This window comes from Eretmochelys imbricata, chromosome 6, assembly GCF_965152235.1.
Source record: "Eretmochelys imbricata isolate rEreImb1 chromosome 6, rEreImb1.hap1, whole genome shotgun sequence".
Taxonomy (NCBI): Eukaryota; Metazoa; Chordata; order Testudines; family Cheloniidae; genus Eretmochelys; species Eretmochelys imbricata.
Genome location: NC_135577.1, coordinates 121,737,438 through 121,764,460, shown reverse-complemented (window position 1 = coordinate 121,764,460; position 27,023 = coordinate 121,737,438). Strand labels below are relative to the sequence as shown.

General features: G+C 41.3%; 1 protein-coding gene across 6 annotated transcripts in view; it reads left to right on the top strand.

The window, feature by feature from the left end:
• KIAA0586 (KIAA0586 ortholog) overlaps nucleotides 1-25,999 on the top strand; it is a 131,453-nt gene extending 105,454 nt beyond the window's left edge. For 4 of the 6 annotated variants that reach the window (XM_077819546.1, XM_077819547.1, XM_077819551.1 and 1 more), the window contains 2 exons: nucleotides 19,483-19,548; nucleotides 25,552-25,999. In XM_077819546.1, coding sequence (XP_077675672.1) covers nucleotides 19,483-19,548; nucleotides 25,552-25,697 — 212 coding nt within the window. In that variant the 3' untranslated portion in view covers nucleotides 25,698-25,999. The remainder of the gene's footprint in view (nucleotides 1-19,482; nucleotides 19,549-25,551) is intronic. The other 2 variants (XM_077819550.1, XM_077819548.1) reach the window with 1 other exon arrangement.
• Nucleotides 26,000-27,023: the final 1,024 nt, after the last annotated feature.

Sequence of the window (27,023 nt, the reverse complement as noted above, 5' to 3'; positions counted from 1 at the left end):
AACAAACATTTATATTGGAATAGTACCGAAAGGCCCCAATGTGTACATTGTGTTTGTACAGACACACACACACAGCCCTCAAGAGCTTGCAAACCTTCAGATATAAAGAGATGGTTCATGGTAGTGTGATAAGAGAAAACGGTGGGGAAAACCTTATTTTTGCTATTTTGCATGTGTTCATTGTGTGTTCTGGGTTGTGCGGGAAAGTAGAGTTCGCTCTTTATAGTTCAGCGGCTAGAGAAACTCCAGTATCTAGCAGTGACATGAGCTACTTCTGCTTTTCTCTCCAGTGCATCTGTGGCTGTCCCTAGAGAGAGAAAGCTGGGTATCTTTTAGCTTTACTCTACTTAAGGCAGCCCCCAAACAACTCCCAAATCAAAATGAAAACTGTAAAGGAGTCCAGCTGGCTGTGAGAGGGGTTGGTGGGATAGAAGTGGGGTGACCAGGTATGTTGATACAGGTAGCATAACCTGAATGATGGGGGACAGCTGCATTCTGGCTGCCTTTGCAGTTAAAACCTATAATATTTACTTTTACGATGGGGGAAGTATATTTACATATTATGCCTCCCTAACCCATTGAACATAACTGGCTTTTTAAAAAACTTCTTGGTGACAAGGTTCAGTCCCTGCACTGGTGGTAGTTGGTACACAGCTCTGACATAACTAGAAAGACTAAAACTAGCCGACTGGGACATGTATTTGAACAGTTGGCTTCATAGACACATTTGAACATACCTGTGCCAGGGTATTCTGTTGTAAAATGGCTAAACTTAAAGATGTCCTTGCTGTGCCCATACACTGCAGTTAGTGTTTTATCTGTGGATTTATTTATTTATTGGCCTCGCTTCCCTGAGACTAGGCAGCATTCCCATTTCATGCTGTGTGCGGAGCTTAGGTTTTCTGTAGCAGATTTGACATTTGAATGTCGAATGCACCAGACCATCGCTACAAATTGTTACAAAGACTAACTCATATGCAAAAACACTTACGTCTTTTCCCTGCTCCCGTTTTCACGTTTCTCAAAACTCTCTGCTCCTGGTAAATTTTCATGTAAGGTAACAATGTAAAGTGAATGTTATCCAGGATATCTTTCAAGTTAAGGGATAAGGGAACTGTATAATTCAGACTGTAGCTCTGTCCATTGGCAATTTCTGTTGTTGTCAATAAAATAGTTTGCCAACTCTTCCTTCTCCCTAAAAATATTATAAGAACTGATAGCTAAAGAGTGTAGCAGGCATGTGCGAGCTGTTGCTCGTTTCCCGATGTACAAATAGGATTAAATTTTGTAGCAATGTCTGATCACGCATGCACGTGCAAAAACTGATTATGCATTTTTTCTCTTCAACAAGATTGGAATTTTGAAAGCACATTATAAGAAAATAATTTTCATCTCAAACACATATTAGGTCAAAACTGCCCTTTTCTGTACTCATTAACAAGTAGAAAATATTATATTAAGTGGTGAAGAGGGCTTAAACTCTGAAGCTTTGTCCACTACTATGTTCTGTTACTTATGAATTCTGTCATTTAGAAGAAAATAATTAGGAGTTCATATGAAAAAGCTAATAGACAATAATCTATTGTCACTTACGGCACTGTTCTGTTTTTGTTTTTTAATCTTTAATCATGGTGTATTGCTTTAAATCTGCAGCAGCTCTTCTGCATAGTTTCGAACAGGCCAGATAGCTACTGAGGATGTTACAAAATAGCTTTCCAGTTCTGTAACATGCAAAGTTTCCAGACTTTGGCTAGGGAAAGGCTCTGGCTCTCCTTTGTGTATGGCATTACTTTGGCATCCTATCAGTTTTTATTCTTTGACATCAGACAGGCTTGTGGACTAAGTAAAAAATAATAAATCATAAACTGTATATAGAAGATAAAATTAATATTAAGGTCATACAGAGTCTGTTAGATTTCTGACTCAGGACCACAAAATCAAGGCATTTCAAACTTAATGTTAAAAATGTGGACTGGCCTGGTGACTTCCATCTTGACTCAAGTTGTTACAGATAGGTCATAATATCGGGGTCTAATATTATCTGATCTTATGTACTGTACATTTTACCAGACAAGATGGAGTTGCATTACTTTAAGGGCTGCGTGACAGCTTCAGTTTCTGTTTCTAACTCAGGATGTCCATGGCATATTACGTTTAAGTAAAAAGCTTGGTATTTTTTGACAGATTTCCATTATTTTAAGCTGTGCTTTTATACTCACAATGCTATAATTGTAGGTCTCTCTGAGTTTGTGCTGTTTACTTGACAGGTCATAATGGCCACTGTGATGTAAAGCATAATTACAGAATTTTTAAATGGGAAGTATTTACTAGTTTGAGTTATTGTGTAAATACACCATTAACTTCTTAAAAGTATATGTTGCTTATTCCTGTACTAGGAACTGGGCCTAGGGATGTACAAACAACAAGGCTCCACAACCCCCCCTTGCTACTGAAGATGAGGCTTCCTGGGTGTCAAGTATGTTCAAGGAGCTTCCTGTGAATTGGGGACCTTTGATGCCAGAGAGGGTCAGTCTGTGCCCCCACTTCACCAGCTGGGCCTGAGGGTGCTGTCATTGCCAGAGGTGTTTTCTGCACCGAGAATGTCTGAAGACATTTCTTTGGAGCCAGTGCCTTGCAGCCTGGGGATCTGCCAGTGCAATCAGGCGTGGGTTTTGAGGAACTCTCAGTTCCTCTTTTCTCCCCTCTTAAACATAAGGCTGGAAGAAGGAGCAGCTCTGAGGTGCTCTTCTGTTCTGATGGGTGGCTCAGTAGAAATGGCATTCTGAAGGGACCCGTATCAAAGTTGTTGTTCAGCTTACACACCCACACCCACACCTTCTGACTGTCAGGTCTCCAGGCTCACCCCTTGGAGCTGAGTCTCAAATAATAATGATTCTACAGGCCAGATTTTGCTCTCTGCTACAGCTGTGGCAACTCCACTTCTTCATGTGGATTTGTTAGAATTTTGCCCTGCTTTTGGAAATTAGTTTACCATTATGCTGATAAGATGCATGAGCCAGAATGGAATCAGCTCATTACTCCTTTGCAATGTTGGCTCTGTGGTGCCGATAGGTGTACGAAGTTACTTTTGTCACTCAAGTGAGCAGATCTGAATGTGAATATGTACAGAGAGAAGATCAAATAAGTCAGAAGGTTGCCATTTTAGTCACTTTTTTGCAAAGTAGAACCACATTTGCAGACTAAACTACCTCACAATTAAAAACTGGGAATGAATTGGCAAGACAATTCACTATTGCATCCTTCAAGCTTCTGTGTTAGGACTCTATTTTTCTTTGTTAAATATTTTGTGAAAAAATGAACTTAGTCCCAATCCACCCAGTGGCCTAGCTGTGGCACTCTGGGCTGGTACCTGGGGACCATAAATTCAACTTTTAAACCTGGCCTTTTTATTGCATTAGTCTGTTTGGAATAGAAGCAGGGATTTCCCTACACCCCCCTGAATTTCCCCAACACCTCCTCCCCCCCCTCCCCCCCAGTTTTGTGAACTTGTTACATGCAGTGTTGCCAATTTAGTGATTGTTTGGAAATTTGAATTGAAATTGAAACCTTAATACACACTTTAAAAGCATATAAAGTGTATGATAAAATACGTGTATCTGAAAAAGTATAATAGATTTGAAAAGTATGATCATAGACTAGCTTCCTTATACAGCTGTTGTTCTTTATGACAAAGTCAGTGCATTCATTTCGGTGATGGTAGCCAACCTAATAATTTCAAATTATGATTTGTAAGCAAAGTCTAAATGAGCTCTCCCTGAGAGCTCGTGATAAGCTGGGGGCTGGGGGGAAAGGCTTCAGGACCAGATTGTATTTACAGTCACACCTAATCTACCTAGGTACCCAGCAAACAGAGCTGTGTTGCCCAAGGGATAGATTTTGGCTGGGATTGGGTTACAAATCACTTGAATGCCGGTTGGGGAGGGGGGGAGGGAAGAAATGTTGTTGTTCTTATTGTATGAATAAAGGGCAGTAGACCTGTACTTAGCCTGTGCTGATTGAGGGCATCAAGAGAGAGGGTGGGGACAGGTGTTTTGCTTGATGGTCTGCCTGAGTCACAAGTACTATTTGACCTGCCCCCTCCACTGTTTAAAGACAGAGCTGATTAGTCTCCATAGAGAGTCTTTTGTTAAGTGACCACTACTGCTGAAATCACTGATAATCAGGTCTAAGTGCTTAGACCTGCTATGGGACAGTGTTTCTGTGGAAGAGACGGCCCAGTCTGCACTAGCAGCGAGGCTCCCCCACTGAGAGCTCAGCTGAAATCACTGAGAGCTGGGTAGAACCTCAAGAGACCAACTCGCAGAGGTCACAGTGGCAGGTGGCAGCAGAAGGTGATGGCACAGGGCCATTGGCAACAGAGTGATGGAGCGAATGGTGACACAACAAACAACAGTGGCCAGAGTGAACAGTGAACAGCTGGAGGAACAAGCAAGGTGCCTTCTTGCCCCCCCCACCTGGGAGGTGAACTCATGTGAAAGCGTCTCTCAAGTCTGAGTCTCCACTGACCAAGAACAACACTGGTGAGTGTTAATGAGGCTGTTAAGAATGCTGGACAGTTCGTGCAAACAAACATGGCTGTGGCATCATACTTTCTATGTAAGCAAGAGATACCACACACTACAAACTGGAGGCCAATGTTAAGGGCATTGTCACTTGTTCATCCTGAAGTTGAACACTGGTTCCGAACAAGACCAGTAAGCGCTCGCTACCTTTCTGCAAGAAACTCAGCTGACTGGCTAGAAGCAAGGGTGCAATAGTGAAAGACTCACCAGTTGAAAAAGTGTAGAACTCTCTCACCACATTCAAAAAATTTGCATACATGGCTGATGAATGCACTGATGCAAATGGGCATCAAGTACTAAGTCGTGTATGTTATCTTGATGTCAGTGGTAGGCCAGTAGATGCATTTCTAGATGTTCAAGTTATAGAAGACACATCGGCTGCATCTGTGGCAACCTACATCTTAGAAGAGTTAAATGCTTGTCAGTTGGACCCCAAACAGATGGCTGCTTGTGCATTTGATGGAGCTGCAAACTTCTCTGGAAGACGGTGAAGTACAAGCTTTTCTCAGAGAAAAGTGTAACCCTAATCTCTCCTGTACACACTGCAGAGGCCATCTACTCCAACTAGTACTAGTATGAGGTGCAGACTCTTCAAAAGACATTAAAAAAAGCTATACATTTAATGTCTTCATTATATTCTTTTTTCAGCAAGAGTTCAAAAAGACTGAATATCTTGGAAAATATAGAAGATACACTGGGACTGAAGTTCAAATTAGTCCAACCTGGGGAAACCCTCTGGCTTTCTCATGAGTGATCCTTGGCTGTTGTCTGAACTCCAGCCATTATTACTGGCTTTGGAAAATGTCTACCAAGATGGGATGGATCTAAGTATTGAGGCTGGTAGATTACTTTTGCTACTATGTTCAGAGAAGACTATTCCCATTCTCCCTCTTGTAAGTCTACTGTCGAAATCACTTGGGTCATTGAACAATGCCATCCAGGTATCTGTTACAACAGTAGTAGATCTTTGTCCAACAACAGTAGCTACGTTTGGATCAATCAGAGAGCTATCCATTGAAAAAGTACTGGAAGAAGCAAAGACTTCAGTCAAGAAGTTGACTAATGAAGGCATTTATATTGAACCCTTAAGTGAAGAGGACAAGAAGTGTTTGTTAATCAACTCTAAAAGTACACAGACTTGATTCTTAAAAATCTACAACAGCGACTTCTATATTCTACTCAACCTCTACGAAGCTTTTACAGATCCCTGTCCTCTAAAACACCAACAATTGAGTGGAGTGGGGCACTACCAGCAATGGGGCTGCCATGTGCTCAGGACAGAATAGAGAATTTGAACAGAGAGTGGGATATCATACGACAAATGAATGAAGATTTGACTTCAACTTCTTTTTTATCATCACTAGTGGCTCGACCCGAACTTTATGCTATGTTTCCTGGGATGAAAGAAGTAGGAATTCATCTCTTGCTACTCCCAGTCACAACAGCTACAGTTGAGTGTTCTTTTTCATCATTGAATAGAATTTTGTGTTCTGAAAGGAGTCACCTTCTGCCTGATCATGTGAATGAACTAATGAGCATATCAGCTGAAGGAATGGAAGTACCAGACTCACGAGAAGCCACCAAAATGAACGCATTGCATTCAAGAAGTTCATTAACGGAGTTGTGTAAAATTATAACAAGAAACCAAGAAGGATGTAGATGTAGTGCTTCATAGAAGGCTTGAGTAGCCAACTTTAATTTGTGTGATGATTTTAAAACATGAGTTAAATCTAATAAAATGGTCATGAAACATTTTTGAGTTTTTACTATGGTGCCATACAGCCCACCTTCACCCTCATGGTCTCACCCCTCATCAGCCGTGACCCCCACCCTGTAAATTCGAACACCCCCCCCCCCATTTCAATTCCTGGGGAAAACACTGAATGGAAGCACTTGTGGAGCAGGGCAGACTTCTTCTCATCTCTCATCAGTGATCCCTAAGGTAGACTAAGTAGCAGTGTTGATTTTTCCTTAGGAGTATACCATTTTGGACTCAAAGGATAGCTGCCGGGCAGAGTCTTCAGGGTCAATGCTTTAAAATATGCAGTAGGGAAAAATTGTGGGGACCTTTTTAGTCTGAGTCTAGTTTTGCAGGAGGTCTTTACAGGTCTGACTTATTGTGCATTCTCAATAAGTCATCTGTAATCAAAAAACCTTTGCATATGTCACTTTTATATTTCCTGTAATAAAACTGCAAGAGCAATTAACATTTTGGACTATAATATTTTGCAAGCTTGTTGCTAAAAGTGAAGTTTAATGAGTTATGACCTATAGAAATAGCCAGTTAATTTTTATTTTAGAATTATAAATTTCTCCAAAACCAGCTTTTTATAATAGATATGACTGTTACACAGTACCATAATCAGTCTGGGTACTCCTTAGATAAAGTCAAGGAAATCTGCACAAAACTGGAAAGCATTTTTATAAGAGTGTATGTACTTATCTGGCAAGTGATTAGTGGATTTTGTCCATTTAAAAAAAAAAATTATTAAAGATTGCCACACTAATATTATATATTTCAGAGCTAGTCATTGTGGATCTGCCATGGTTTTCTGAAATTTACAAAGCGTTCTGTGGTCTTAACATTCTGCAGGAAACATTAAAATAATATATTCCTTCATTGTCATATAACTTTTTCCTGTTTAAGTAGGTGTTGGAAAGCAGAAGTTCTATAAATGAATTTTACGGAAGACTTTGGAGGAAGAAGGGCCTGTAAACTAGACTGAAATTAATGAATATACGAATTAGAAATCAAAACTTTATGTTTAGTCTGAGGAGAAACAATTCCTTAAGCCATAACCACATGGCTGTTTCTTGTTTGTATCAACTCTGGTTGATGGTTATTGTCTTCTGTTAATTCTCTGGGGCAGCGGCCTGACTTTGTTGAATGAGCCAATTGTTTTCCTTTGTGTTGCCCATCAAGTAAGTCCCCATCTGGTTTGTATCAGACTGTTTTCACAGCCAACAACTGCTGCCTTTTCTATATCCTGACACTTAAGGGCCTCATGCTATCAAAGCATTACTGTGATAGCCTGTCTGGCTGGGTCTATACAGCTGTGCCTTGCAGCTTGAAACTATTACCCAAGTAATGGTAACTTAGAACTTGAACTGGCTCTTATTCCCATTGGTGTCGTGTGTACAGTGAACAGAATACATTTTTGTTGAACTCTGTATTCAACAAAAATTCTTTAAGGCTTTTCTTTAGTTTTTGTCATGGTCTAGTTTTTATTTTGTAACAGCTTCCTGTATCTGAGAGATCACTGTGTATTCCTTTCAAAAGCTAATGTATATGAAATGAGTAATGTTTAGTGATAGCATAGCTGTCCTCACTTAATTTTGTTTAAATTCATTTGTTATGATATACCTTACATTAAAGCCTGATAAGTGAAAATAAAACAAGCAAAGGCTTCTTAACTAGGATTTTCTTTATCAGATTTAGAATAGATTTCCAGTTGAGATAAGAGCCTTTTTTTAGCTCAACAAACACAGATATGTGAACAATGTCATCAACTTTAGCTAGCACTGATTCTATCTCACTTTTAATTTTTTTTAAATTGCCATCTAAAAGAACGGAACAGTACAGAATATTGAATTCTGCAATAGTGTATTAATTTTGTATCTTTAATAAAAGAGGGAAGGATCAGACCCCCTTGTGCTGTAATTTGTGCAGTAAAACTATTATTTGTATTACAGACGCACTCAGAGGCTCCAGCCACTACGAGGGCCCTACTGTGCTAAGTGCTGTACAAACACATAGTAAGAGACAGTCCCCACCCCCAAAGAGTTTACACTCTAAATAAACAAGACAGGCAAGGGGTATGAAAAAGGGAATAGTATTGTCTTTGTTTCATAGATTCAGCACTGAGGAACGCAGAGATTAATTAACTTGCCCAAGGTCACACAGTGAGTCTTTGTCAGAGTCAGGAATGCAACCCAAATTTTCTGAATCCCAGTTCATTGCCTTAAATAAGTTTGTTTTCTCTCGCTCACACACTCATGCACACACGCCCATGGTTTGAAAACATCCTCTGGAATCAATTCTCTCCCCTGCACGTACTTATGTATATTTATATATGGGAGAGAATTGATTTGAAACCATATATAGATAGTCCTATAGAATATATATATATGTGGTAGTGGTATCGAGTGATGTATTTAAGCAACAGTAGATTTATATAGTTTCTAAATTATTAAATTCTATGGCTATTAGTCAGTTTTGTACTAATGAGAATTTTTGCTAGTCATTTTCCTCCCTTCTCTTCAGACTGGCTGTGAATATTTTGCAAAAGGGAGTGTTTGCCATTTTCTGGCATACATAGTTAGTAAAGTTTTAAATTTTGCAAAGTTCTCAAATTACTCAAGATAAGGATGGCAGATTTGCCAGCAAACCTTTTTGTGCCTCTGCTCCTAGGCTACTGTCTAAATGCTATAAAGGCAGGATTACCTCTTGTCTTTCCATTAGGTGATTTCTTCAAATCAAAGCTTTAGGGGATCTTTGGCAGAGCAGCAGAAGGGAGCTTACATTGCAAATGCCTGCAGTACAGTTGACCTATAAATAGATGGTTCACATTTTTCCACCTTTTTTTATTGGTGCTTACTAGTAAAGGATCCTGCAGTGGGTTTTCAAACGTGATAAACAGAAATATGGAGTCACCTCTTTAAAATATCCTAGACTTGCTAATTGCAAATAGTTTCTTTTACGTTAACTGATGTCTGGTTGGAATGTGCAAACACAGAGTTGATGTCTATGTTGCGCCATAGTGCATACTATGGGGTGTGAACTGCAAAGCACACCAAATTGTTGCACTCTATCTGCCCCATGTAGATGCTTCTGGTGCAAGTTATAAGATGCTTAGTGATGGTTAACGTAGTTCTCTTTTCAGCAGCAGGACTAAGTTAACACAAACTAGGTACCATGTAGTTCGCACCAGCAGCATCTACGCTGGGCAGTTAGAGCACTGCATGCTGGTGCCTGCTACAGTTCTCACCCTTGCAGTCTGAACTATGGGGCTGTGTAGACAAGCCCTCAGGCTTTTAACTGCTATGGTCTGCTGTCTAACAAATGTTCTTAAAGGCGGTCATTGAGGCAAGAGTTTGTCAACTTGAGAATTAGAAGTGTTTGTTCTGGGAATATTTATCAAAGAATATAGCACTCAAATGAAATGAAACTAAAGTTCTCAGAAAAGTGGTGACCTAAAGGGTCTTTTTATTCAAGATCGAGTTGTTTGCTTTTTTCAGAGAAAAACATTTACTCAGTATTTCAGACAAGTGTACTGTCGTGGAGTAGTGTATGCATTAAAATTATGTAATTAATTTGCAAATATGGATCTCTCAAAATGGTGAGTATTTGTAGTTGAAATACTTTAGTCTGATTCTTGGCGAAATACTTCCTCGTGGAAATTTTTATAATTTTGGAAGAGTCAACCTAAAGTATTTAAAAACAATACATGGATTATGTGGGTATTCAGGTATTAAAAATGTTGGTACTCGGGCTCTGGCCATTTACACAAACTTATGTTAATTAATGTACAGAATCTTACTTTTAGTGCATTTGATACACATTTGGATTTTTTCACGAAGTTAGTTACTTGTGAAAAGTGACTATTAGACAACCCTGGTGACTGAAGTTATCTGTTCAAAGAACAGGACGGCTTGGACAGCTGGAGTGCAAGCTTCCTAATGCACAAACCTCCATACTAACCTAGATGTGGATCATATTTAAGGGTCAGAGGGTAGTGTCGTCTGCATGCCCACAGGTTTCAGAGTAACAGCCGTGTTAGTCTGTATTTGCAAAAAGAAAAGGAGGACTTGTGGCACCTTAGAGACTAACCAATTTATTTGAGCATAAGCTTTCGTGAGCTACAGGTCACTTTTCTTTTTGCATGCCCACAAAATCCTTACCTCCTCTCTGTTGAGACACCTGTTTAGATTTTGTGCAGTCCTTGTGAAATGATTCACTTTGTGCTTTGCTTCCAAATTTATTCCTTAAACTTCTTCTTGATGCCAGTATTATAATGCTTTTATTGGAATATGATCCACCAACAACTTCGAAGCATTAGTGCCTTTCTGCATAAGACTGGTTCTGACTAGAGGATATGTAGCATCCATCAACTGAAAAATTATCCAATAAAAGAAAATATTTTTGAATGATTTTTGCCACTTAATTAAGATAACACTTCTAGCACACTAAACACCAATCTTCAGAAAAACAACGGGTGAAATCTTGGCTCCGTTTAAGTCGATGAGAGTTTTGACATTGTTTTTGGTGAGACCACGATTTCACCCAGTGTCTTTAAATATTATTAAGAGGCTGGCTTGTGCTCTATTACGCTTGCTCCCAGAACCTTGCCCTCTTAAATTCATAGGAGAATGTTTGAGTCCTAATGAAAGTGAGGGATTAATAGTGCTGAATGACACATGACATTTTGTAAGCAGGTGAGTGCATGCTTCCCACGGAGTGCTACACATACATATTCAGTCTTGACCTGCAACACACTGAACCTGTTTCATAAGCAGACACTGCCAGTCACAGTGAATTGTGCGGTGGCTTAGTAATATGGAGAGTTGTGTGCTAAAGCCAGTGCAGGAGCCACCAAACTACAGATAATTTTCATGATGCAACCCAGGCTAGATTGAGCAAAGGTTCTTAGAGGGCAAAGGACAATACATGAACCGACGGCACTATATAGCCTTTATTGAGAGAATTCCTTTATTTCTTCAGACACTTCATTGGCGCCAGATTTTATGTTAAATGTGTGAACTGCAAGAGTCTGAATGCATTTGAAACACACTTTGATTTGTCAGTTCAGTTTCAGTTATTCTCCTGATACTCTCAGAATTGAAAAAACAAAAATAAGCAACGGTTAAAGCTTAAAAATATGTTTGACTGTGAGATTCTACCTGCTATCTCATTAGTAAAATACCAGTGCTCTAATCTCTGGCGCTGTCAGGATTTAGATACACCGGAGGGAGCATTATTACAATTAATAGGTAAAGACAGGAAGTCTCTCTGGTGCCAGCACTACTGCTATGTTGTAGTGGATGTGCGTATCTGCATAAGCAGGGGTGTGCTGACCAATTTTGATAATACTGGTGTTGAGTGGTAATTCCCACAACTAGTAATCTGGATGCATGCATGTTTAATACTTGCTGCTTTCACTTTAAATTCTGACATTAAATGTGTGCTTTAGACCCCAAAACCGTATCAGAAATAACCATTGGAACTAAACATGACAGATATTTTTATAACATACTTTAATATCAGTTTCCCCTTCATCTAACTGTCAAACTTTGCAGAAAATGAAAAAAAGATGCAGGTAGGGGAAATATTTTTAAAAAATTATTTTTGCTGAATTAAAAAAAATCCAGAGGGACACTAATACTAAGCATCCCTCAGAGTTCATGACAGTAAAGTTTTGCCAACTAGCATTCTCAACTAACATTTTTCAGATTCTTCTAACTCCACAAGCTCTTTATCAAAGTTGTCTGTCTGTAGTGGAGCCAGACAGTTACTGTCCATTCGAGGGGTAAACCCGCTCTGTGACCTTTCCAGCAGTCCCCATCAGTGTGGCACTACTCCCCCAGTGTGCACCAGAGCGGTGCCACCAGCTTACCTGTCAGAGTTCCCGGCGTCATTCCCCGGACTCTAGACAGTGTTTCCCAGGATCCCAGCATCATTCGCTGGCTGTCTGCTGCAGACCTGTCGAGGCATGCCGCCAGTCTCCGGAGTCCCAGCACCGGTCCCTGGAGTGGTGGGATCGATCTCCAAGCTCTTGGCTCTGCTCCAGAGAGTCCAGACACTGGTCCCCAGGGTCCCGTCATTGGTTCACTGGTACGGATCCCCACAGGCAAGGCGTCGATCCTCCCGATCCATGGAGTGGCACAGCTCTCAAAGCATCAGTCACTGGGGTACCGTTGCTGTTCCACCGAACGACAACGCGACGCCTATCACCGGAGCCACGGCACTGGGAGCAGTCTTCCTGGTACAGGTCACCGGTGGAGACCCATGGAGAGGGCCGACGGGATTGGGGTAGATAGGCGGCATCGGCACCATCCTGGTGTCTCCCTCAGGCTCAGAGAGTGAGGAGGAAGTTCTACTGGCAGGACAGGGCCACCCACCGGGGTCGTCGACATTCCCATCAGGACCACCAGTACCTACATGGCACCAAGGTCAATGCCTGGCTGCCTGGCAGCTATGGAACCCCTGGGGGTTTCCCCAACCATCACAAGGGCACCGATCAGTGTCAGGGGCGTCTGAGAAACGGTCAGCGACTATCTCCTGACCACCCCTGGACTCGAAAGCAGAGTCAGACCAAGGTCCCCAGGGTCAATCAGCCCCAGCTGGGATCCCCTGGCGGAGGCCACAGAGGTGGCAGACCCACCATTACCCGCTTCCTCATCCTCTTCGCCTGATGAGGTGATAGCGGGACCTTCCCACATGGTCCCCCATGATGATATAAAAGCCCACCAGAAGCTTCTTAAGAGGGTGGCTTCGAACCTGGGGTTAGAGTCCGAGGAGTTGGCAGAACCCTCCGACTCCACAGCCCCCTCCAGGGTGGCATTGCCAGTCCATGAGGGAGTGATAAAGCTGAGCAAAGCCTTGTGGCACACTCCCTCCTCCCTGCCCCCCATTTCCAAGAAGATGGAGAGAAAGTATTTCATCCCTGCTACAGGATTTGAATACCTATATACACATCCCGCTCCTAGCTCACTGGTGGTATCGGCAGCCAATGAGCGTGATAGTCAGTGTTAGAGAGCTTATTCCTTCACTCCCCCACTTCCCTGGTCCTTCTTGCATGAACAGAGAGCAACAATACCCAAAGTCCGAAGGTGCAAACAATTTGATGTTTATTGGGGTGAACTTCCAGCAAGCTTACATACAAGTTCCTTTTTCCTTATTTTCGAATCCCAACTTACTTCCTGTTTGCCCCTAATTTATATAGTAATATTCTTAGCTATACCTTAACCAATCATTCTACTAAAATTTACCTAACCAATCCTAACTGATTAGTTAACCAATTATATCCCACCACCTTAATTAGTTTACACCCAGCAAAATTAATTATACAGCAGACCAAAACAATCACAGAACCAGACAGAGACCATGCAAATAAACAATAGCAAAGTGGGAACTATAATGACAAAACAATACAGAAGCAAGAATTTCACAACTACATCTATAAAAACATAAGGGTTTCCCAGCTGTCTATTGATAAGTGAGTTCTTACCAGACAGAAAACTATCAAACTAAATTTCCTTTTACATCTTCTAGGCTCTTCCCTTTCTCTGGAGGTGATAGATCAGATCACCTTCCTAACAGTCCCATATTGATTAGTTTGAAATGTGGGGATGTGACCGCTCACTTCCCAGCTTATGGTTGCCTCTGCTGCTCAGCCAAAGGCATTGGCCCAAGAACAGGGCCTCAGACTGTCACAGTGAGAGAAGGCCCTTACACAGATTCTTTCTTGTATACCTCTATTACTAGCTAAATGATAAACATATACCTACATTCTTAAAGTATAGGCCTTTACAGGCAGGCCTGAATATCTATATCCTAACAGTCAGGGCCAACTGGGATTGACCCCTAAGAATAAGGAGGCAAAAAGGTTTGATCTCTTTGGCAGAAAAATGTATTCAACTGCCAGCTTCCAGTTAAGAGTGGCCAACCATCAGGCCTTACTTGTCTACTACGACTTTAACATTTGGCAGTCCATGGGTTTGCAGACTCGCTGCCAGAGGAGCCCAGGAAAGAGTTCCTGGCTATTCTGGATGAGAGCAGAGCTGTGGCCAGGGCAGCCCTCCAAGTAGCCTCAGGTGTGGTGGACTTTGCGGCCTGGACCATGGCTTCGGCCATTTCCATGTGGCGTGCCTTTTGGCTGCAGTTGTTGGGCCTGTCAGTGGAGGTTCAGCAATCCATCCAGGACCTCCCTTTTGACAGCCTGGCGCTGTTCATGGAACAAACAGAGAGCAGGTTACATGGCCTGAAAGACTCTAGGGCTACCTTGTGCTTGCTGGGCCTCTACACGCCGGCTCCCGTGAAAAAGTGGTTCAAACCACTGCACTCCCACAGGTTCAGGAACCAATCCCAGACAGAGCCCTTCCATAGAAAGGGTAGGAGCTACAAGTGCCGGCAAGGCCAACAGCTGGCACCCTCAGCTCCCTCGAGCTCTACCCGCAGTCAGCAGGGTAATAAGCAGTATTTTGAGAGTGCGCTCGAGCCTGTGTCCTAGATCCAGCACCCTTGCTTTTCTCTATCTCCGTTCCTCCCTGCTAGGGCTTCTATAAAATTGGACCAGTGGGTCCTCGGCACAGTAGCAGGGAAGTACACCCTCCAGTTTATTTCTACCCCTCCCTCCGACCCCCACACCCCCAGACCCCATCCCTCTTCAGGTACCCTTCTCACGAGCATCTGCTCCCTCAGGTGGTGCAGGGCCTTCTCCGAGTGGGAGCAGTGGAGGAAGTCCCTCTGTACTTGAAGGGGAAAGGATTTTACTCACATTATTTTTTGATCCCAAAGGCCCAGAGGTGGGCTACAGCCCATTCTCGACCTACGGAGCCTCAACAAGTATCTTAAGAAGTTGAAATTCTTCATGGTCTCCCTGGCCTCGATCATTCCTTCCCTGGATCCAGGAGACTGGTACACTGCCCTTGACCTGAAAGATGCTTACTTTCACATATCGATCTTTCACAGACACAGAAGGTTCCTACTTTTCATAGTTGGGACCACCCACTAGCAATTCGCAGTGCTCCCCTTTGGCCTAGTGACAGCACCAAGCATATTTACAAAGTGCATGGCAATGGTGGTGGCCTACCTCAGACGTCGGGGTATCCAGAGAGTCCATACCTCAATGATTGGCTCATCAAGGGCTGCTCCAAGGTACAGGTCCAGTGCAGCGTTGAGATGTTGCAAGCCACTTGTCAAGCTCTAGGCCTGTTGATAAACTAACAAAAATCCACATTGGTTCTGGTTCAAAGAATAGTTTTTCAGAGCGGTCCTCGACTCTGCCAGAGCCTACATGCCAGAGGCCAGGTTCAGGGCAATGGCAGATCTGATTGCCAAAGTCATGGCCCACCCGATCACCACATATATAGTTTGGCACGTGAGACTCAGACTACACCCCCTCCAGATGTGGCTGGCGTTGGTCTACTCCCTGGCCAGGTATCACCTGGACAAGCTCCTCACAATCCCGCCATAGATACTTACTTCCTGCAATGGTGGTCTGACCCTGGTGTTGGAAGGTGTGCCGTTTGCAAGCCCACGGTCTCCCTGATATTGGATGCATCTCACCTCTGATGGGGAACGCATCTCAGTACAGTGCGAACGCAGAGGCTATGGTCAGGAGAGGAGCTTATGCTTCACATAAATGTCAGGGAGCTCAGAGCCACCCTTTTGTGTGGTGTTCCTTCTCCACCTTTCCAGTCGGGTAGTACAGTTGTTGACGGACAACACGGCCTTCATGTTCTATGTAGCAGGCCGGGGGTGCTCTTTCATCGTCTCTGTGCCAGGAAGCCCTTCACCTGTGGGACTTCTGCATCCAACATGTGATCCACGCTAGAAGCCTCACACCTCCCCAGCGTCCGGAACACACTAGTCGTGGTCCCTCCACTCAGACGTTGTCAGGATGCTCCCGGTGCATGTGGCAAGCACACACACCTACAATGGAATGGACATGAACAACACATCTTGAAAAACATTTGAACAACAACAGTTACAAAAAGTAACAGTCTTTTTCCTTTTGTATGTGAGGGAAGTTCAAGATGAACTGCACTGACTTCTATTATTTGATAAGTTCTTTGGAAGCACTTTTCTGAGATCAACAGAAAGGGGGGGTGAGGCCAAGCCAGATGGGTTACTAGGCAAAGAGTTCAATTCCCTCTACATCCACTACAGACCAAGGCAACCCAGATTTAAAGGACTAGTAGAGATGTTAGTCACAGAAATGAAATATTTGTATATCAAATTCTCCATTTTCATTTCAATAGTATTATTTGCTTCTGGAGCTGCTTTCTAATTGTCCTTCTTCTCTACTGATCTTTTACCCTATATTATTTCTGATTTTGAAGAATGTTTCTTTTTCTTTCTTTCTTGTTCCTTTCAGCATTGTTTGTCATTCGTGGGAACATCAACTGTTTGGGAAAAACCACTGAACCTTGAACGCAGACTTGTTTGAAGGAAGGAAGAACTCATTTTCAAATATTTTCCCTTAGAAATTGTTAGCTTGTAAGCTGTTGCCTCCCTTTCTGTTACTGACTTGGGATCTGAAACTTTTTTCTTTTTACAAATATTTATAGTTTGCATTTAAACTACAGTTTACACCAAAAAATATGAAAGAAAAACAAAGAATAGGGTACACCAAGTGAGACTGAAACTTCCAAGTTTAGGTCGAAACCACTTGTAACTCATGCTTACACAGTGCACTTTGTAGCCCCTCTAGTCCACCTATGGAAGTTTCTTTGTTGCTACAGCCTTTGAACTAAGGAGTCTGGGTTCTTTGCTCAACAAGTAGAGGCTCGTACTTTTAGATCCAGAGGTCACAGGTTCAAATCCCTGCAGATGACAATCTGTTTCTGCAAAATAACTGTATGTTTTAACCATAAATTCCTCCTTTTCAAATGTAACTCAGCCCAGGCTCACTAGAAGTTTGGCCCAAGTTTGCTGAAGGACTTCTGGGTTTATAACAAAATCAGCCAAGTTTTTCAGTCATGAAAATAGAAGTGTGAGCATTTGAAGAGCAACTTTCCCTAGTTATAGTGTTTTTATTGTTCGTATTCCAGTAGGAAACAGAGGTCCCTGTCAAGATTAGAGCCCCTCTCAAATGTACACGCGCACACACACACGCACTCTGAAAAGACAGTCCCTGCCCCAAACAGCAAAGGTATATGGAAGTCCTGGCCTCACCACCAGCAGTGTGAAATAATCAGGAAGGGAGAATAGTAGGAATCAGGAAGAGAGAATTCGATCCCATTAAATTTTTCATTGTGTCACAGACGTCTGATAAATGTATATACTTTGAATGTAAATTCCAAAGCCATGTGGATGAGGGGAAAGCAGTGGACGTGATATACCTTGACTTTGGCAAAGCTTTTAATACGGTCGCCCACAGTATTCTTGCCAGCAAGTTAAAGAGGTATGGATTGGATGAATGGACTATAAGGTGGATAGAAAGCTGGCTAGATCGTCGGGCTCAGTGGGTAGTGATCAACAGCTCAGTGTCTAGTTGGCAGCCGGTATGAAGCAGAGTGCCGCGGGGTTGGTCGTGGGGCCGGTTTTGTTCAACATCTTCATTAATGGTCTGGTTGATGGGATGGATTGCACCCTCAGCAAGTCTGCGGATGACGCTAAGCTGTGGGGAGAGGTAGATATGATAGAGGGTAGGGATAGGGTCCAGAGTGACCTAGACAAATTGGAGGATTGGGCCAAAAGAAATCTGATGAGGTTCAACAAGGACAACTGCAGAGTCCTGCACTTAGAATGAAAGAATCCCATGCACTGCTACAGGCTGGGGACCAACTGGCTAAGCAGCAGTTCTGCAGAAAAGGACCTGGGGATTACCGTGGACAAGAAGCTGGATATGAGTCAACAGTGTGCCCTTTTTGCCAAGAAGGCTAATGGTATATTGCGCTGCATTAGCAGGAGCATTGCCAGCAGATCGAGGGAAGTGATTATTCCCCTCTATTTGGCACTGGTGAGGCCACATTTGGAGTATTGTGTCCAGTTTTGGTCCCCCCATTACAGAAAGGATGTGGAGAAATTGGAGAGAGAGTCCAGCAGAGGGCAACGAAAATGATTAGGGGGCTGGGGTACATGACTTCTGAGGAGAGGCTGAGGGAAGTGGGTTTATTTAGTCTTCAGAAGCTGAGGGAAGTGGGTTTATTTAGTCTTCAGAAGAGAAGAGTGAGGGCGGGATTTGATAGGAGCCTTCAACTAGCTGAAGGGGAGTTCCAAAGAGGATGGAGCTAGGCTGTTCTCAGTGGTGGCAGGTGACAGAAAAAGGAGCAATGGTCTCAAGTTGCAGTGGGGGAGGTCTAGGTTGGATATTAGGAAAAACTATTTCACTAGGAGGATGGTGAAGCACTGGAATGGGTTACATCGGGAGGTGGTGGAATCTCCATCCTTAGAGGTTTTTAAGGGTCGTCTTGACAAAACCTTGGCTGGGATGATTTAGTTGGTGTTGGTCCTGCTTTGAGCAGGGGGTTGGATTAGGTGACCTCCTGAGTTCTCTTCCAACTCTAATCTTCTATGATTCTATAATCTAGGTCCTACTCCTGTTGTCATTCAGGGGAAATTCCCATCTAAATCAGCAAGAGTTCATCGTGAATAAAGACTGCAAGATTAGGCCCCCATAGCTTGCTTGCTTTTTTTAGATGCGATGTTTATTAAAAAATATTCTTCTCAAGCAATGGGGAGTAACTTCATTTGGTCTGATGGAATTATTTGAGAACTGTTGATAACCACTCAGTTTGTGCATTTCATTGTCATTACTGGATGTAGGGATTAGAATATTGTATTCTATATCCTATACTGTGTAAGTGTAGCATCTTGAGACCATATGATTAATTCTTCTCTTCTACACTATGGTTCCAACTCTATAAGTGATTAAATTCCAGGAACATTGAATTGTGTAGTCAGTATATGGAAGTACAGATAGACATAAAGCTAAATTGAAAATATTGCTACTTATAATTAGTAACATAAGTGACTAACCACTGTAGGATATGTTCTCTTTTCAATTTTGCATGCAAACCACTTGGATCAAGATGAGACTGTTTCTCATCTTATATTATAGTCCAGCAAATCTGGGATAAGTTTGATTTTATGGAACAGAATCCTTCTTGTGTTTCCATACTTGGTAACTCTTCACTTCTACCAGATATTAAAATGAGTGTTTTTACAACACAGATTCCCAGGGAGACATGGATCGGACACATATTGAGCCCAATATGTACCTCACATTGTTACTTAAAGGTAAGAGCTACAGGTGAAGTGTTCTGCTACCTATAGCTATTAAGTCACATTCTTTGAGTTCATTTGGCTTTCTTTTCCTTAACAGTTACTATCCTAAAAGGACCTAACAACATACATGCTCTCTCTTCTTGTTAAAGGTCTTTGTAAATATAACCCAGATGTAAAGCTTCATTGTGCACAAAAAAAAAAGGGCAATGGGGGGTGGGGGGAAGCCAAAAGCAAAAGATTTTAAAAAGTCACTTCCCTTTAGGAGGTTTATAACATGTTGAATTAAAGAGCCGCAGGTGTTGTATTCAGAGCACTGGGGATAGCACTTGATAATGCCATGTGAGGGACGTTATTTGTTGAGACAGGACAGTGTTTAAACTTTGAAGTCAGTATTAAACAAAGTGAAGCAGCTGGAATCTGGCATGCGAAGAAACAAGTCATTCATATGAACTATTGCTATTAAGGGAACAAGAGGTACTGTATTGGAGTTGTTTTTATAGATGCATGAAAGTTTACTCTCGGACTTAGCTGTTTTACTTTTGCATTAAATTATACGTTTGTAAAGCAAGCATCCAAGCTTGGGTGGATGAGTGGTTGGTTGGAATGTTTTGCAACAAACATGAAGGGAGTGATAGAAATTGTTTTTGTATCTGTAGGGTAGTAGTTTGTACCTCAGTCCTTCAAACTGTTCCATGAGTGGATCCCTATATATTGCAGGTTTCCACAGGGGTCCGTCCACCTTTAGAGATCCAGTTGCAGGAATGAGGCCCCTGGTTGGGTTTCTCATTTAAGAGAATTCTTGATTTAAAATACCAGTCTTACTAACTGTCCCTGGAAGAACAGCACTGGACTAAAAGGATAAAGCATATGTTTTTATTTGGCTTTAAAAAATCAGATTTGTTTAGTTTTTTCTTTTGCCAAATAGAAAAAAATGATTTAAACATTTTTTCTTTGTTCCTAATGTTGACATATGGTGTTAGTAACCAAACCTCTCTTCAATCTGTTTGATTCCTGTTCGAATTGGCACAAGTTCCTGATGCACAGTATGCTGTATATGAAGTGTGTATGTGCAAATACATCTCACACAGAAAAATGTTTATAACTAGTCATGGATTGAAATAGGTAATTTTCATGTTTCGTTCAGTTAGAATCTTGAAATTTAGTACTGAACATTAATTTGTTATAGACTGCTGAGTACAAGGGAAAAAACTCCCAAATCTGAAAACTGACCTTTCCGTCACAGGGTCACTAAAATGTTGTCAGTCATTGTTATTGAATTTCAGCCAATCAAAGGCTCTTACATGGATGTTAACGGTATCAATTTTCAAAAATTATGTTAATGTATTCTGTGAGATGGTGATGATGACTGGAGAAATGAAGGACATCTGAGGTCACTGGTTCTTCTTCTTGGGTTTTAACAAGGAAAATGTCTATAAATATGTTTAAGTAGGTGTTTATAAAACTAAATAGAGTACTTCCAGAACTTCTAAACAGGCAAAAGCTGCTGAACTTGTGATAAGAATAATGCTTAGTTATCTGATTTACTGTGTTTTTATGGAATAGTGAAATTCTCCATTCAATTTTTGTATCCTATACTATACTGTACACCACTACTATTTGCATATTTATGAATGAAGGATGTTTAAGATGAAAGCCTCTATGTATTGATCATAAGCTGTTACCTTTTGATAAAATAATAAAACAAAATGCCACGTCATTAAAATAGGAGCTTGCCAAAGATTTTATACAGGACAAATACCGATAACTAGATCCAGCCAAAAAGGCAGATACAGCTGTTAGCGAGTGTATATGTTTGTATATTTGCAGATATATAAGCACACAAGCATATGTGCTCTGTGAGTGTGTATTTGTGTGTTTACATATAGGTGTGGGGGTGTGTGCACGCATATGAGTTGTTTATATAATGTATGCACCATGCACATTAGAGGTCCGATTTAGAAAGAGTTGACAATAATAAAACACAGATGAGGGTAACTTAATAGTTGTGCCATTAGGCCAACATAGACTTAGAATACCAACAGCCTTGGAAACTTGCAGTCATGAAGCAAGATCTCAAACTTTCCTGAAATAGGATAGCCATAACCCTTCATGTTTAAAATACTGAAAGTATAGATAACACATTTTCTGTACATGTCTAATGTATACAGTAGAAAACATTTTAAAATTGTCTTGAAAATAAATCATTGTTCTTTATACATGGCACATTTTAAATGGCTCTTTAAAAAAATAAATGGAAGATAGTGAAATAGCTGAGAATATTTCTGTTGACCGATTAGAACGTATTATTCTATTGGTTTCTGTATGTACTTTTCACGTTTTATATCAAACATAAAATTGGACTCTAGTATGTCTGCAAAACATATTACAACATAAGTTAGGAAGAACTTAGACTGGTATTGGTCTATCAACACTCTAGCTTCAAACACTTGGCAGCTTAGATGAAGTTATTGCAAACCCCTTCATCAGGGAATATTCTTTTTTAACAAACCTGAAAACAGCTGTTGAAACAATTACATCATGTAATAGTGGCATGGCTGTGGAAATTATTAACAAAGTCAAGCTTTGAAAGCATCAAATAATATAGGTAGAGTATACAAAGGTTTGCTTTAGTGTTTATTGATGATTTACAAAGTTTCCTTAGGCATCACACTTTCACATTTTAAGTCTATACTAGCTTAGTTTCTGACCAACAGAACATTCACACTTTTCAGTTCCCATTTTTCATAACCAGTTGCTTTTTTTAAGCAGCCCCTAGTTGCATAGAAAGCCCTTGTGAGCCCTTTCTGAAAAATAACTTAATATATAATATATATGATGTGTGCAACTTTTTAGCATTTCCAAAAGTGTCCTTTTAAATAGTTTTCAGAAGATGTACAACTTCTTGCATGTACTCACTGTGGGTTAGGTTTGCTCAGGGCTTATGCCAATGTAAAGCTTGGCTGCTGTACTTTGCAGAGGAAAGACAGCAAGGGAATGAGGCTGTTTGTGCAAAGTCTCATGGTGGGGGTGGGTGCAATGGAGGATCAGTGCCTGAAGAGTGAATTGAATTGGAAAGGGGGTGTCACCATAGCAGCCAGGTAAATTGTTGGCTTAATAGGAACTCTGACAAAGAGATAGCAGTGGTATCTCTGCCTTCCTTCTACAGGGGCCAGTCTTCCTGAGGTGCAAAAAGTGTAACTAGCAAAGGTTGCTCCCTGTATTGGATTTACCGAGTTTGACCATAAATGTGTTTGACCTCCTTGGAAGTTGGCAGTTACTATAGACCGAAAAGCACTAGGTGAAATTTTATATTAGCAGGTTCCACAGTATGCATCCGATGAAGTGAGCTGTAGCTCACGAAAGCTTATGCTCAAATAAATTGGTTAGTCTCTAAGGTGCCACAAGTACTCCTTTTCTTTTTATATTAGCAGTGGTTTTTATTCCATCACTGATCAGTTTAATTAGCAATTTAAGTATGTTTTGGCACATTTAAGTGAAAGCAGGGTATTGCTGCATTGTCATAATAGATAAGCCTGACAAATATTTTATGTGTGGAATTGAGAGAATGGAGTTTTAATTGCCAAGGCTGTCGGAGAACAAGGGAAGATCACTAATGTACTGTGTCATGTTAGTAGAAAAACAAACTCCACCAGGAATTTCACTGTCACACTCACCAAAACAAGTATACTTTCAGCTCGCCTGTAGGATGTTTGTTTGTTACTGAACCCTTTATTTTACAAAGTGACATTGAGTTCACAAAGTGCTATGTATGTAATGAAGCTTATGGTAGCTTGACAGTATTGATTGGCTGCAGGAGGGTGGTTCCCCCCTGCCCTAGATTTTAATTTTTGATTAATGACCTGAGGTACCTGTGGGAGGCTTTTGTCCTCATGTTTAAATCTGTGCTGCAGTTGCTGTAAAGCAGATAGATGTAAATTGAATTTACTCAGTAACTGGTTTCTTTATATACTCCAAAGACTAAATATATGTTCAAAGAATTTACTTTAGAGGCTCATTCCATAGTATGTTGATCAGATTAATTTGCCACTTGTTTCATTTTTTCCACAGTGGTGAAATGATGATCTTGAACTTCCCATGTCCCTTATTTTTAATTTTAAACCAATAGAAAAATAGAGTTCAGAAATCGGTTTTACAAATTACTACTGTGGGGATTCCCCCCCTCCCCCCCCCCCCGAAGTCCTGTTTATTTGGGATAGCTGTAGAATGGACAACAGTTAAATCTGTAATACTGTTTGTTTTTCTCACTGGTACTGAATGTGATTAATTTGAGGTCCTGAATTGTGTGCCATTAATTGCCGCCACCTCCCATCTTGCAGAAGATACCAAACAGTTAGTCGTATGGTGCCAAAGAACAGTGAAAGCTAGACGATATCTAAGGGCAGAGAGACCATCTTCCAGTCATTCAGTATTTTTTTGCCTCCTCTCCTGGAAGCAAGGAGCCTAGTTAATGTTTTGAATCCAGATCCTCCTTTCCCTCTAGCACCTACTTAATGAGGTTAGACAAGAAGAAGGGTGACTCTGAGAAGAGGAACCAAAACAGGAAGAACCCAGCTAAGAAAGCTTAGACTTAGCATCACATGGTGACTGTGCACCAATTGTGCGTGCTACCAGTCCTGAAAAGAGTCTTGAGGAGCTTGCTCCAAGGGATCCTCCCCCCAACTCTGCACACCTCCACTGGGAGGAGAAATGTCTGAGAGAACACTTCACGGGGCCCAGCACCAATTGTCAATATCCTTCCATTTGGAGGGATAATGGCTCTCACTCCACTGAATCTCTCTGAACCTATAGTGGATTTGATTGTGGTCAGCTTGCCTTTGGGTGGTTTAATTCTGATGCTGTTTTAGAGTCCAGTTCTGCTTCCATTGCATGTTATCACTCTCCTTGTAGACTGATTTACTGCCTGCTCCATCTTCTGCTGCCCCATCGTGTTTTCTTCCCACAGCTCCATGTAAGCAGCACCCTTACCTTTTTGCCCACTCTTTCTTCTCTCCCATTCCCTGGTGTCTGGGTGCAGGAGTTTTCTCCCTCTCCAGCTTTTCAGCGCTGCAGTGGCTTTCCCTGCTGCTCAGCACAGGAGTGCAGCTACACACTCTTTGGGGCGTGCTTCCCATAGTGGCCTCCCAGCGTTGTAGCATGACCGCTGGGGTGCAGCGTCAGCTTGACTGCTGCCTGGGATGTCACCCTACTGAGGGCATTTACACCTCCTGGGGCAGAAGGTTGCGATCATGTTACACCTCCTGGGGCAGAAGGTTGCGATCATGACAGAGGAAAACTCAAGCTGTTGCTTCCCTCTACCAGGTAGACATAGATAGTTGAGGCACACTGAGCTGGTAGAGTTCTCCAGGCCTCCTTTCACATAAGCCACCTCCTGTCAGACAGCTTGTTACGTCTACTCTTTGGCTGGAATCTCCCACTGGATGGAAGAAAGGGGGGATGAATGACAAGAGGCTAACATAGGGCTTGTTCATCCAATCAGGGGAGGGGATGCTGGAAGGATGGTTTCCCTACAAGGGTGGAGTTAAGGCAGTGTTTGGTCTGTAATGTAGGGTATTTGAGATTGTGATAGAGTGTATCTACTGTTAGTTACTTTAACTTTTCATTTCCTTGCTTTTTTAAATTTTGTGTCAGATATGCTGGGTGTCGCAACTTGAATTGTTTCATAAGGCTTTTGGTATGTGACTATATAAGATACAGATTTTTCTATTTCTGAAACACACGCACACCTCCCCCCCCCCCCCCCCATATCTGTATGTGTGTACAGTGCCCTATAAAGAAATGTAGTGGCTGAAATAAGACCTCGCTGGGAAATATGAGACAGAGATGTAGCTGGCTGTGTAACACATCCAGCATATGTTTTGCCATATGTCTATCCTTGACATAAGAGTATGTATCCTTATATCCATAAGATGATGCAAGAAGGTGATGGCTTTAGTACATTTGAAATTGCTATATTTGGAGTGTAAAATAATGTAATTATTCTGCCTTTTATTTTAGGAGAGGAAACTGTACCGCATTTAAGTTCACTGACTTCTCCAGAGAAGATGTCCGTGATGCTGCCTTCCGTGAATATAGATGACCAGACACAAAGTATCAGTATGGTACATGGGGACTCGGACTCTTCAGGAACAGATACATTTTAAAACATGGGGGTTTTATCAATAGTCACGTATCTGAAAATTTTCTAGGGAAGTATTTTGTCTAGCTAGTGTTATAATCCATATATTTTTGGCATGAAATCTCTCAGTACTGTTTATTTTCTACTTACTGTCTTTTTGTAATTTTGTATTAATCGGAATGTGAATATATAAAATATTTTAAACAAAAATAAAAGAATATAATTTTTCATCATTACTGGGATTAAATGGGATTTCTTGACAGATCTTTTGAAAGAAACAGGCTAAACCACAACACAACAAAAAAGGGAAACACAGCTTTGGAGAGGAAGAACACATAAATGACTCTGCCATAAGTTGAATGTGCTAGTTAGTTGGTATATAGAGGCCGTTGTAACAGAATGGATTTTCAATTATTGAAAAGGGAAGTTCGGAAGTAAAATATATTTGAAAACCAAGTACTGAAAGAAGATTATTTTTTTAAATATGTTGAGCAGTTTTGATTCACTCCTAAAACTCTCCTAGCAAACAATAAGGCAACACAGACTCAGTTGCCACCTTTGTGGTTTTACTGGTATGTATTTCTTCTTGCAAGAGTTATTATATTTTTTCAATATTTTGGCATGTAAGTTTCTTTAGAGTTGTTTCTCATTCTTGAACGGTGACTGTATGAGAGATGATATGGAAATTTTTAAAAGATTAAAGAATTCCAGTAAAACAAATGCAAATTATATGACAAGAAACATCTTAACTAGTCACAGTCCTCAAAAAAATCCAGTATTCTCCCTTTAAAAATAACAGCTACCATTAATAGTCGTATATGCAAATGTATCACCATCACCCTCTGGAGAGATTATTCAGTTTGTTTATTGAGCAACGACAGTGTGTTCAGTGCTGTACAAAATATAGAGGAAGTTGTGATCCTTGCCCAAGGGAGCTTCTAATCCAAATACAATAATTTGGATGCATAATGCTTCAAATACAGACATCAGCAGATGGATTTTTATGCCTTTGCTCCATTCTTTGTCCTATCTGTGCCTACAATGTGATAACCCTGGAAAGTCTGAGATATCACACAGCTCTTTCAAGGCACCAGGGGTATCAGGGAGCATCTCAAGTGGCGAGGAAACAATCCCTTCCTTTTTTGGTGGTTTGTATGTACCTCACTGTGACTTTGAGGCATATAACAGCTTCCACTCCATCCTTTAATCATGTGCAGATACTGTGTTGCCATGAACAATTCTTGTTTGCAGTGTAGCTGTAGCCATGTCGGTACCAGGATATTAGAGAGACAAGGTGGGTGAGGTAATATCTTTATTGGACCCACTTCTGTTGGTGAGAGAGACAAACTTT